The sequence below is a fragment of the Gopherus flavomarginatus genome, chromosome 23 (assembly GCF_025201925.1).
Source record: "Gopherus flavomarginatus isolate rGopFla2 chromosome 23, rGopFla2.mat.asm, whole genome shotgun sequence".
NCBI lineage: Eukaryota > Metazoa > Chordata > Testudines > Testudinidae > Gopherus > Gopherus flavomarginatus.
Window position 1 is genome coordinate 18,150,575 of NC_066639.1, and position 12,057 is coordinate 18,162,631.

At 58.4% G+C, this 12,057-nt stretch overlaps 2 protein-coding genes across 13 annotated transcripts in view; both read left to right on the forward strand.

Annotated features, from left to right (window-relative positions):
* The window catches only part of LOC127039774 (CTD nuclear envelope phosphatase 1-like), a 35,410-nt gene extending 25,135 nt beyond the window's left edge, over positions 1-10,275 (forward strand). Inside the window, exons 2-5 of the mRNA XM_050933632.1 lie at positions 7,098-7,211; positions 8,180-8,291; positions 8,931-9,015; positions 10,194-10,275. Of these exons, the coding sequence (XP_050789589.1) occupies positions 7,098-7,211; positions 8,180-8,291; positions 8,931-9,015; positions 10,194-10,254 (372 nt within the window). The 3' untranslated portion in view covers positions 10,255-10,275. The remainder of the gene's footprint in view (positions 1-7,097; positions 7,212-8,179; positions 8,292-8,930; positions 9,016-10,193) is intronic.
* LOC127039618 (zinc finger protein 2-like) overlaps positions 1-12,057 on the forward strand; it is a 284,621-nt gene that overhangs the window by 255,169 nt on the left and 17,395 nt on the right. The window lies entirely within an intron of this gene.

Below are 12,057 nucleotides of genomic sequence, written 5' to 3' on the forward strand. Positions count from 1 at the left end.
TCCCGGGGGGCTTAGGGGGTTCGTTGGGGGCTCAGATACCTACCTCCAGGCTGGAGGAATTCCATGGGGCTTAGGGGGTGTGTGGGGGGCACAGATAAGACTTTCCAGGCTGTTGGGGTCCCGGGAGCATTAGGGGGTTTGTGGGGGCCTCAGATACCTGCATCCAGGCTATAGGGGTCCCTGGGAGCTTAGGGGATTTGTGGGGGGCGCAGATACCTACGTTCAGGCTGTAGGGTTACCTTGGGTGCTTATGAGTTTGTGCGGGGCAAAGATACCTACGTCCAGGTTGGAAGGGTCTGGAGAGGGATTACTGAGTTTTTTGGGGGCAGATATACCTACATCCAGGCTGTAGGGGTCCCGGGGGGCTTAGGGGGTTTGTGAGGGGCACAGATATCTATGTCCAGACTCTAGGGGTCCCTGGGGTACTTAGGAGGTTGTGGGTTGAGCAGATACCTACGTCCCAGTTGGAGGGGGCCCTGGGGAACTTAGGGAGTTTGTGGGGGGTACATATACCTACAACCAGGCTGGAGGGGGCCCTAGGGGTTTTAGGGGGCTTGTGGAGGGCAGAGATACCTATGTCCACGCTGGAGAAGTCCTGGTGGGGGGGCTTAGGGGGTTCCTGGTGGGCAGAAATAGCTACGTCCAGGCTGGAGGAGTTCTGGGGGTATAAGGAGGTTGGGAGGGGCACAGATACCTATATCAAGGCTGTAGGCATCCCGGGATTGCTTTGGGGCATTTTGGGGGTGCTGATACCTACGTCCATGCTGTAGGGGTCGCTGGGATGATCAGTGGGTTCGTGAGCGTGCACAGATACCTACGTCCAGGATACAGGGATCCTGGGGGGAGCTTAGGGGGTTTTGGTGGGGGGCACAGATACCTACGTCCAGGCTTCAGGGGTCCTGGAGGGGCTTAGGGGGTGTCACGGAGTGTGAGGGAGTCCAGTCATGCACCCCTCTTCCTGAGACTCATAGTGACTCTCAGCTAGGCAGTAAAACAGAAGGGTTTTTTTGGCCAACAGGAACAAAGGATAAAGCAGAGCTATTGGGCACAACCAGGACCCCAGCTGAGTCCTTCTGGGGGTTCAGGAAGTTTAGTCCCCAGTTTGGGATTCCCTGAATTCCAACCACTCAGCCCAAAACTGAAACTGAACTAACCCAACTCCCTCCAGCCGGCCCCTTCCTGTGTCCAGCTTTGTGGCAAAGGTGCTGACCCCCTCCCTCCTGCCTAGCTCGAGTTACAGGCTTAGGTCCTGTCCCTCACCTAAAGTCACCCCCTGCTCTATCCCAGTAATGCCCAGAACATTTCCCTCACAGAGCAACAGTGACACCGTGTGGTCTCGCAGGGTAATGCAGTAAGGATGTCCCCCACAGAGGAATATTAAAACCATGTGGCCATGCAGGATAACGCACAGAGCATTGCTATCATGGAGCAACAGTGACAGTGTGTGGCCACGCCAGGTATTGCACAGAGGATTTCTCTCAGAGAAAAATAGTGACACCGTGGTGCCACACTGGGTAATGCGCAGAGCGTTTCCCGAATGGAGCAAGTGACACCATGTGGCCACACAGGGTAATGCACAGATCATTTCCCGCATGGAGCAACAGTGACATGGTGTGACCATGCAGGGTAATGCACAGAGCATTTCCTACATGGAGCAACAGTGACACCGTGTGAACACGTGGGGTAATGCACAGAGCATTTCCTGCATATAGCTACAGTGACATGGTGTGGCCATGCAGGATAACGCACAGAGCATTTCTATCATGGAGCAACAGTGACACAGTGTGGCCGCGACGAGTAATGCACAGAGCATTTCCCTCACGGTAGAACAGTGACACAGTGTGGCCACGTGGGCTAATGCACAGAGCATTTCCCGCATGGAGCAACAGTGACACTGGGTGGCCACGCGGGGTAACGCACAGAGCATTTCCTGCATGAAGCAAGAGTGACACCCTGTGGCCACACAGGGTAATGCACAGAGCATTTCTATCATGGAGCAACAGTGACACCGTATGGCCACGCAGGGTAATGCACAGAGCATTTCCTGCCTGGAGCTACAGTGACACAGTGTGGCCACACTGGATAATGCACAGAGCATTTCCCGCATGGAGCAACAGTGATACCGTGTGGCCACGCGGGGTAATGCACAGAGCATTTCCCTCACAAGGCAACAGTGACACTGTGTGGCCACGCCAGGTAATGCACAGAGGATTTCTCTCATAGAAAAATAGTGACACCGTGGGTCAACACTGGGTAATGCACAGAGCATTTCCTGCCTGGAGCTACAGTGACACAGTGTGGCCACACTGGATAATGCACAGAGCATTTCCCGCATGGAGCAACAGTGACACGGTGTGGCCACGCGGGGTAATGCACAGAGCATTTCTCTCATGGAGCAACAGTGACACGGTGTGGCCACGCGGGGTAACGCACAGAGCATTTCTCTCATGGAGCAGCAGTGACACCGTGTGGCCACGCCGGTTAATACACAGAGCATTTATCTCATGGAGCAACAGTGACACAGTGTGGCCACACTGGGTAATACACAGAGCATTTCCTGCATGGAGCAAGAGTGACACGCTGTGGGCACACAGGGTAATGCACAGAGCATTTCCCTCACAGAGCAACAGTGACACCGTATGGCCACGCCAGGTAATGCACAGAGGATTTCTCTCATAGAAAAATAGTGACACCATGTGGCCACACTGGGTAATGCACAGAACATTTCCCGCATGGAGCAACAGTGACACCGTGTGGCCACACTGGGTAATGCACAGAACATTTCCTGCATGGACCTACAGTGACACGGTGTGGCTACGTAGGGTAATGCACGAAGGATATCCCTCACAGAGCAACAGTGACACTGTGTGGCCACGTCAGGTAATGCACAGAGGATTTCTCTCAGAGAAAAATAAGGACACCGTGGGGCCACACTGGATAATGCACAGAGCATTTCCCGGATGGAGCAACAGTGACACTATGTGGCCACGCAGGGTAATGCACAGAGCATTTCCTACATGGAGCAACAGTGACACCGTGTGAACACGTGAGGTAATGCACAGAGCATTTCTTGCATATAGCTACAGTGACACTGTGTGGCTATGCAGGATAACGCACAGAGCATTTCTATCATGGAGCAACTGTGACACAGTGTGGCCGCGACGAGTAATGCACAGAGCATTTCCCTCACGGTAGAACAGTGACACCGTGTGGCCACGTGGGCTAATGCACAGAGCATTTCCCGAATGGAGCAACAGTGACACGTCTGGCCACGTGGGTAATGCACAGAGCATTTCCTGCATGGAGCAACAGTGACACGGTGTGGCCACGCGGGGTAACGCACAGAGCTGTTCCCTCACAGAGCAACAGTGACACTGTGTGGCCACGCCGGGTAATGCACAGAGCATTTCCTGCATGGAGCAACCGTGACACTGTGTGACCACACCGGGTAATGCACAGAGCATTTCTGTCATGGAGCAACAGTGACACTGTGTGGCCACACCGGGTAATGCACAGAGCATTTCCTGCATGGAGCAACCGTGACACTGTGTGACCACACCGGGTAATGCACAGAGCATTTCTGTCATGGAGCAACAGTGACACTGTGTGGCCACACCGGGTAATGCACAGAGCATTTCTGTCATGGAGCAACAGTGACACTGTGTGGCCACGCCAGGTAATGCACAGAGGATTTCTCTCATAGAAAAATAGTGACACCGTGGGGCCACACTGGGTAATGCACAGAGCATTTCCTGCCTGGAGCTACAGTGACACCATGTGGCCATGCAGGGTAATGCACAGAGCATTTCCCGCATGGAGCAACAGTGGCACCGTGTGGCCACGCAGGGTAATCCACAGATAATTTCCTGCATATAGCTAGAGTGACACCGTGTGGCTATGCAGCGTAATGCAGAGAGCACTTCTTTAATGGCGCAACAGTGACACAGTGTTGCCACGCAGGGTAATACACAGAGCATTTCTCTGATGGAGGAACAGTGACACCGTGTGGCCACAGATGGTAATGCACAGAGCATTTCCTGCGTGGATCTACAGTGACACTGTGTGGCTACGTAGGGTAATGCACGAAGGATATCCCTCACAGAGCAACAGTGACACTGTGTGGCCACACCAGGTAATGCACAGAGGATTTCTCTCATAGAAAAATAGTGACACCGTGGGGCCACACTAGATAATGCACAGAGCATTTCCCGAATGGAGCAACAGTGACACCATGTGGCCAACGCAGGGTAATGCACAGAGCATTTCCTACATGGATCAACAGTGACACCGTGTGAACACGAGGGGTAATGCACAGAGTATTTCCTGCATATAGCTACAGTGACATGGTGTGGCCATGCAGGATAACGCACAGAGCATTTCTATCATGGAGCAACAGTGACACAGTGTGGCCACGACGAGTAATGCACAGAGCATTTCACTCACTGTAGAACAGTGACACCGTGTGGCCACGTGGGCTAATGCACAGAGCATTTCCCGCATGGAGCAACAGTGACACCGTGTGGACACACTGGGTAATGCACAGATCATTTCCTGAAGGGAGCAACAGTGACACGGTGTGGCCACATGGGGTAATGCACAGAGCAATTCCTGCCTGGAGCTACAGTGACACAGTGTGGCCACACTGGATAATGCACAGAGCATTTCCCGCATGGAGCAACAGTGATACCGTGTGGCCACGCGGGGTAATGCACAGAGCATTTCCTGCCTGGAGCTACAGTGACACAGAGTGACCACGCTGGGTAATGCATGAAGGATATCCCTCACAGAGCAACAGTGACACTGTGTGGCCACACCCGGTAATGCACAGAGGATTTCTCATAGAAAAATAGTGACACCGTCTGGCCACACTGGTTAATGCACAGAGCATTTCCATCACAGAGCAAGAGTGACACCGTGTGGTCTCGCAGGGTAATGCAGTAAGGATATCGCCCACAGAGGAATATTAAAACCATGTGGCCACGCAGGGTAATGCACAGAACATTTCCCTCACAGAGCAATAGTGACACTGTGTGGCCACGCCAGGTAATGCACAGAGCATTTCCAGAATGGAGCAACAGTGACACCATGTGGCCACGCAGGGTAATGCACAGATCATATCCTGCATGGAGCAACAGTGACATGGTGTGGCCATTCAGGGTAATGCACGGAGCATTTCCTGCATATAGCTAAAGTGACACCATGTGGCTATGCAGGGTAATGCCAAGCGCATTTCCCGAATGGAGCAACAGTGACACCGTGTGGCCATGCAGGGTAATGCACAGAGCATTTCCTGCATATAGCTAAAGTGACACCATGTGGCCATGCATGGTAATGCCAAGCGCATTTTCCGAATGGAGCAACAGTGACACCATGTGGCCACGCAGGGTAATGCACAGATCATTTCCTGCATGGAGCAACAGTAACACGGTGTGGCCACACTGGATAATGCACAGAGCATTTCCCGCATGGAGCAACAGTGATACCGTGTGGCCACGCGGGGTAATGCACAGAACATTTCCTGCCTGGAGCTACAGTGACACAATGTGACCACGCTGGGTAACGCATGAAGGATATCCCTCACAGAGCAACAGTGACACTGTGTGGCCACGCCAGGTAATGCACAGAGGATTTGTCTCATAGAAAAATAGTGACACCATGTGGCCACACTGGATAATGCACAGAGCATTTTCCGCATGGACCAACAGTGACACTGTGTGGCCACGCAGGGTAATGCACTAAGGATATCTCTCACAGAGCAACAGTGACACCGTGTGGCCACGCAGGTTAATGCACAGATCATTTCCAGCATGGAGCAACAGTGACACCGTGTGAACACGTGGTGTAATGCACAGAGCATTTCCTGCAGATAGCTACAGTGACATGGTGTGGCCATGCAGGATAACGCACAGAGCATTTCTATCATGGAGCAACAGTGACACAGTGTGGCCGCGACGAGTAATGCACAGAGCATTTCCCTCACGGTAGAACAGTGACACAGTGTGGCCACGTGGGTAATGCACAGAGCATTTCCTGCATGGAGCAACAGTGACACCGTATGGCCACGCAGGGTAATGCACAGAACATTTCCCTCACAAGGCAACAGTGACACCGTATGGCCACGCAGGGTAATGCACAGAGGATTTCTCTCATAGAAAAATAGTGACACCGTGGGTCAACACTGGGTAATGCACAGAGCATTTCCTGCCTGGAGCTACAGTGACAGTGAAGTTTCCAAGCTGTATTAAGTTAACGTTCAGTTGTAAACTTTTGAAATGTTTCGTTCCGTGGGACGAACGGTTCAGAGTTGCAAACAACTGCTGTTCCTGAGGGAAACCCCCAGACTCTGCCCTAGCGACTGGTTGTCTAACACCTGTGGCCAGTCCTCTCTTGACTCGCAATGTGTTTCAGTACCAGAGACGCAGTAAAATCTCATCACGGCTTAGGCAGCGTTGGGGAGCACAGTTGAACAGGACGGTGATAGTCAGCAGATTATGGCTTTTCAAGTGATACCGTAGACTGTCGCTGGGTGTTGTGTGTGCAGGTAGATGAGTCGTTCCCCAAAGAGATCGGTCTAGACCGAGTGTGAGAGGCACAGAGGGGAAGGAACTTACCCAAGCAGGCTGATGGCAGAGCCAAGGGATGGAAACCAGGAGTCCTGGGTCCTAACCTCCCCTGCTCTGACCCACCAGCCCCTACTCCCCTCCCAGAGCCAGGGAGAGAACCCAGGAGTCCTGGCTCCCAGCCCCCCCTGCTCTGACCCACCAGCCCCCACTCCCCTCCCAGAGCTGGGGAGAGAACCCAGGAGTCCTGGCTCCCAGCCCCCCCTGCTCTGACCCACCAGCCCCCACTCCCCTCCCAGAGCCGGGGGGAGAACCCAGGAGTCCTGGCTCCCAGCCCCCCCTGTTCTAACCACTAGACCCCCTGCCCTCCATAGAACTGGACTGCCATGACCATGCATGTGTGCCCAAAGACACTGCCATCATGACTGCTCTCTCGGGGGCCCATGGGGGTATCTGGCTGCCCCTCCACCCCCCCGCTGGGAGGAGGTGGAGGTCTCCATCCTGCACTGATTTCCTCCCCCCCCCGCCCCATGCCAGGTGAGCCAGTGGTATGAGCTGGTGGTGTTCACGGCCAGCATGGAGATCTACGGCTCCGCGGTGGCCAAGCTGGACAACAACAGGAGTATCCTCAAGAGAAGGTATTACCGGCAGGTGAGTTGGGGGTGCAGAGATGGCAGGGGAGGGACGATGGGGAAGGAGGGGTGGGGTCTGGGGAGTAGAGTGGGGGGAACTGAGGGTGGAGCTTAGGTGTGGCTGGGGGTGTGGCTTTGGAGAGGGGGGCTGGGGGTGGAGCTTAGATGGAGCTGGGGTGTGGCTTTGGAGAGCAGAGTGGGGGGAACTGAGGGTGGAGCATAGGTGTGGCTGGGGGTGTGGCTTTGGAGAGGGGGGCTGGGGGTGGAGCTTAGATGGAGCTGGGGTGTAGATTTGGAGAGCAGAGTGGGGGGAACTGAGGGTGGAGCCTAGGTGTGGCTGGGGGTGTGGCTTTGGAGAGGGGGGGCTGGGGGTGGAGCTTAAATGGAGCTGGGGTGTGGCTTTGGAGAGCAGAGTGGGGGGAACTGAGGGTGGAGCTTAGGTGTGGCTGCGGGTGTGGCTTTGGAGAGGAGGGATGGGGTGGAGCTTAGATGGAGCTGGGGGCGTGGCTTTGGAGAGCAGAGGAGGGATGGGGTGGAGCTTAGGTGGAGCTGGGGGCGTGGCTTTGGAGAGCAGGGAGGGATAGGGTGGAGCTTAGGTGGAGCTGGGGGCGTGGCTTTGGAGAGCAGGGGGACTGGGGGTGGAGCTTAGAGAAATCAGTGGGGGCTAGGGGGAGCAGGGTGAAGGGGCTGGGGCAGAGCATAGGGAGTCTGGGGGCAGGGCTTTCGGGGAGCAGGGGATGGGGCGGAGCTTACAGGGAGCTGGGGCGGGGCTTTGGTTAGAAGAGCTAAGGAGAAGAGGGCGTGGCTTCAGCTGGTGGGAGGGAGCAGCCAGTTGCCTGCTGGGGTGCCCCTGCATTCCCCCCCGTCCCCCTAATCTCCCAGCATGGCCCTGGTGGGGGGGAGGAGTGTGGGCTGGGGCACTGGGGGGGGCACCCTAGGGGTTAGTAGCCACTCACCCCCCACGCCCCCGCCTCTCCCCCTCCCCAGCACTGCACTTTGGAGCTGGGCAGCTACATCAAGGACCTGTCGGTGGTGCACAGTGACCTGTCGAGTGTCGTCATCCTGGACAACTCGCCGGGCGCCTACCGGAGCCATCCAGGTACGAGCCAGCCCCCCGCACTACCCCCTAGCCCCCACGCCCCTCTCGGGGCCTGGAGAGAACCCAGGAGTCCTGGCTCCCAGCCCCCCCTGCCGCCCGCTAGCCCCGACTCCCCTCCCAGGGCTGGGACAGAACCCAGGAGTCCTGGCTCCCAGCCCCCCTGCTCTAACCCACCAGCCCCCACTCCCCTCCCAGAGCCGGGGAGAGAACCCAGGAGTCCTGGCTCCCAGCCCCCCCTGCTCTGACCCACCAGCCCCCACTCCCCTCCCAGAGCCAGGGAGAGAACCCAGGAGTCCTGGCTCCCAGCCTCCCCTGCTCTGACCCACCAGCCCCAACTCCCCTCCCAGAGCTGGGGAGAGAACCCAGGAGTCCTGGCTCTCAGCCCCCCCTGCTCTAACCCCCAGCTGCCTCCTGATTGCGCTAATGTCCTGACTGAAGAGAAGTGGCTCACCCCAAATGGATGGGGAGGGATCATGAGCCACAGAGATGCCCCCCCCCCAGGGTTCTGCTGGGGTACGGGAGGTGGGGCAGCATCTGGGTATGTGGTACTGCGGGGGGGGGAGGAGGATGTACACCTCCCCTTCCCCAGTTGGCCAGCGCCGCCCCTTTAAGAGGCGTCCGTCTGTCCCTCTCTCCTAGACAACGCCATCCCCATCAAGTCGTGGTTCAGCGACCCCAGCGACACGGCCCTGCTCAACCTGCTGCCCATGCTGGACGCCCTGAGGTACCCGCCGGGGGCTGGGGGCCAGGACGCCGGGGTTCTCTAGGGAGGGGACGAGGGGCTGGGAGCCAGGCCTCCTGGATTCCCTCCCAGCACCAGGAGGGAAGTGGGGGCTGGTGGGTTAGAGCACGGGGGGCTGGGAGCCAGGACTCCTGGGTTCTCCCCCTGGCTCTGGGAGGGGAGTGGGGCCTGGGGGTTAGAGCAGGGGGGCTGGGAGTCGGGACTCCTGGGTTCTCTCCCCGGCTCCGGGAGGGGAGTGGGGGCTGGTGGGTTAGAGCAGAGGGGGGCTGGGAGCCAGGACTCCTGGGTTCTCTCCCCGGCTCTGGGAGGGGAGTGGGGGCTGGTGGGTTAGAGCAGGGGGGGCTGGGAGTCAGGACTCCTGTTCTCTCCCCGGCTCTGGGAGGCGAGTGAGGGCTGGTGGGTTAGAGCAGGGGGGGCTAGGAGCCAGGACTCCTGGGTTCTCTCCCCGGCTCTGGAAGGGGAGTGGGGGCTGGTGGGTCAGAGCAGAGGGGGGCTGGGAGCCAGGACTCCTGGGTTCTCTCCCCGGCTCTGGGAGGGGAGTGGGGGCTGGTGGGTCAGAGCATGGGGGCTGGGAGCCAGGACACCTGGGTTCTCTCCCCGGCTCTGGGAGGGGAGTGGGGGCTGGTGGGTCAGAGCATGGGGTCTGGGAGCCAGGACTCCTGAGTTCTCTCCCTGGCTCCGCTTAAAACCCCGCACTGTTCTGAGCTGGAGATCCAGGCGGTCGCAGGCAGAAGGGTTGGACCCTGATGCCTCAGTATCCGACAGACCCCCCGACCCACGCCACAGAGCCCAGGCTGACTGAGCAGGATCCTCCTGTGTGGGGCCGAGCCCTGAATCCTTGCGGCACCACGCTGCCGGGCGCCCTCCTCTCTGGAGTCGCGTCTCCACCTGCCTGGGTTACTAACTGTTGACTGATCCACCCTCCAGGAACTTTATTTTCCCGATCCCGTTACATTTTTGGCGGTCGCGATGTCCTGTGGCGAGGAGTTCCCCAGGTCAATTATTAGGTGGTGATCCAGCAAGGTGGATCCTTTGAAACTGCACAGTCTCTGTGCTGGTACCTAGGGGTCCCTCGCTCAAAGGGGTCTGGTTAATTAGGAGAGGGGGCTGGTAGCCAGGACTCCTGGGTTCCCTCCTAACGCTTCCCTTCCCCTCCCCAGGTTCACAGCGGACGTGCGGTCGGTGCTGATCCGGAACCTCCATCAGCACTGCCTCTGGTGATGTCAGCACCTCCTTTCTTCAGGCGTTGGCCCCTGACCTCCGCCGGATCCCAGCGCTGCCACCATCACCACCACGTGGACTCTGCCACCGATTCCTGAACTCTGGAGAAGAGCGGAGGGGGGGTCACCCCCCCCAATTCCCCACCAACCTACTCCCCCCCACACCCGGCCCTGTGCCAAGAATGGGCGGGGACTGACTCGGAGGGCGGAGCTTATCCGGCAGCGGGACAAAGAAAGGGGGTGTGCAGCTTCACGGCGCGCGGATGGACGTGTCCGATCAGGCCGGGGGGGGTGGTCTGGTTTTACAAGACTCTGCCCCCCCCCCCCTCCGGCCTTGTACAAAGACCTCGTTTTTTCTTTTCGTTTCCTTTTTCGTTGTGTTCTTCCCTCCACTTCTCCCCGGGTTGGAGCCGCTGGATTTTTTTTTTTGCCCGGGGCAGGTGTTGGGTCTCGGATCTGTGCCCAAGGGACGACCCTTCTCTGTTGGGTTCTTTCCTCGGACTCGGGAGGAGAAGGAAAACCCGGGTGGGAAATTATAGCCGCTAAGCAAGGCCAGAACCGGTGCCGTGTTCGGAGAGTTTTTACCCCCCCCAGCCCGCTCCACATGTTCAACAGCTGGAGTCTTGCGCAGGGAGATGGAACGATTCTGGCCCCGGCTCTGGGAGGGAAGTGGGGGCTGCTGGGTCAGAGCAGGGGTGGGGCTGGGGGCCAGGACTCCTGGGTTCTCTCCCTGGCTCTGGGAGGGGTGTGGGGGCTGCTGGGTCAGAGCAGGGGTGGGGCTGGGAGCCAGGACTCCTGGGTTCCCTCCGTGGCTCTCGGAGGGAAGTGGGGGCTGCTGGGTCAGAGCAGGGGTGGGGCTGGGGGCCAGGACTCCTGGGTTCTCTCCCTGGCTCTGGGAGGGGTGTGGGGGCTGCTGGGTCAGAGCAGGGGGGGGCTGGGAGCCAGGACTCCTGGGTTCTCTCCCTGGCTCTGTGAGGGGCGTGGGGTTGAGGGGGTGGTGATGGGAAGGCATGTGAGCGCTGGGGCAGCCGCCACCGGAGGCCTGAGGCTGCCTGGGGCCAGGGCCCAGTTGGTTCATAAGCAACAGGGCCCATGTGTCTCCCACTTGGCGTCTGTGCCTCAGTTTCCCCAGTTGCCAGAGGCCTGGGTTGGCTACAGTTCTCAGCCAGTAGGGGAGTGAGGGATTGAGGGTGGGGCCTGTTGTGAGGGGTGAAGCTGGGTTGAAGGATCAGCTGATGCACCATCAGCCCCACCTGCGGCAGGATGGAACCCAGGCGTCCTGGCTCCCAGTCTCCTGTTCTGGGGGAGATGGGGGCACCTACGGTCCTGCTGTGCTGTGGGTTTGAAAGATGGTGTCTTAGCCAGGGGGCGCTGTGGGGGGCTCAGCAGGGGGCAGGTGGGGCTGGTCCCAGGTTGGCATCAGGGACAGCTGTGGGGCACAGCCCATCTGTTTTGATTGGAAGTGTAAAATACCCCTGAGGTCACACAATCCGCAGGTACGTTCCTGGCGCGGGGGGAACTGTGGGGTCAGGGCCAGGTTCTGTTTTCAGGCACTTCCTGCTGCTCCCTGCCACCCCCAGGGTGCAGTGACTCATGGGAGCGTCCCGTGGCAGATGTGTGGGGCAGGGGGGTGGTACTGTTCCTCGAATGCTGAATACAGCACTGGGGGAGGGGTTCCTGGGCAACCGGCCGCCCCGCCCCAGAGGTGGGCGCATCTCAGCGCTGGGCAAAAGGTCCCTGGATAACCGGCCGCCCTGCCCCAGATGGGGGGGCGCATCTCCGCACTGGGTGAGGGGTCCCTGTG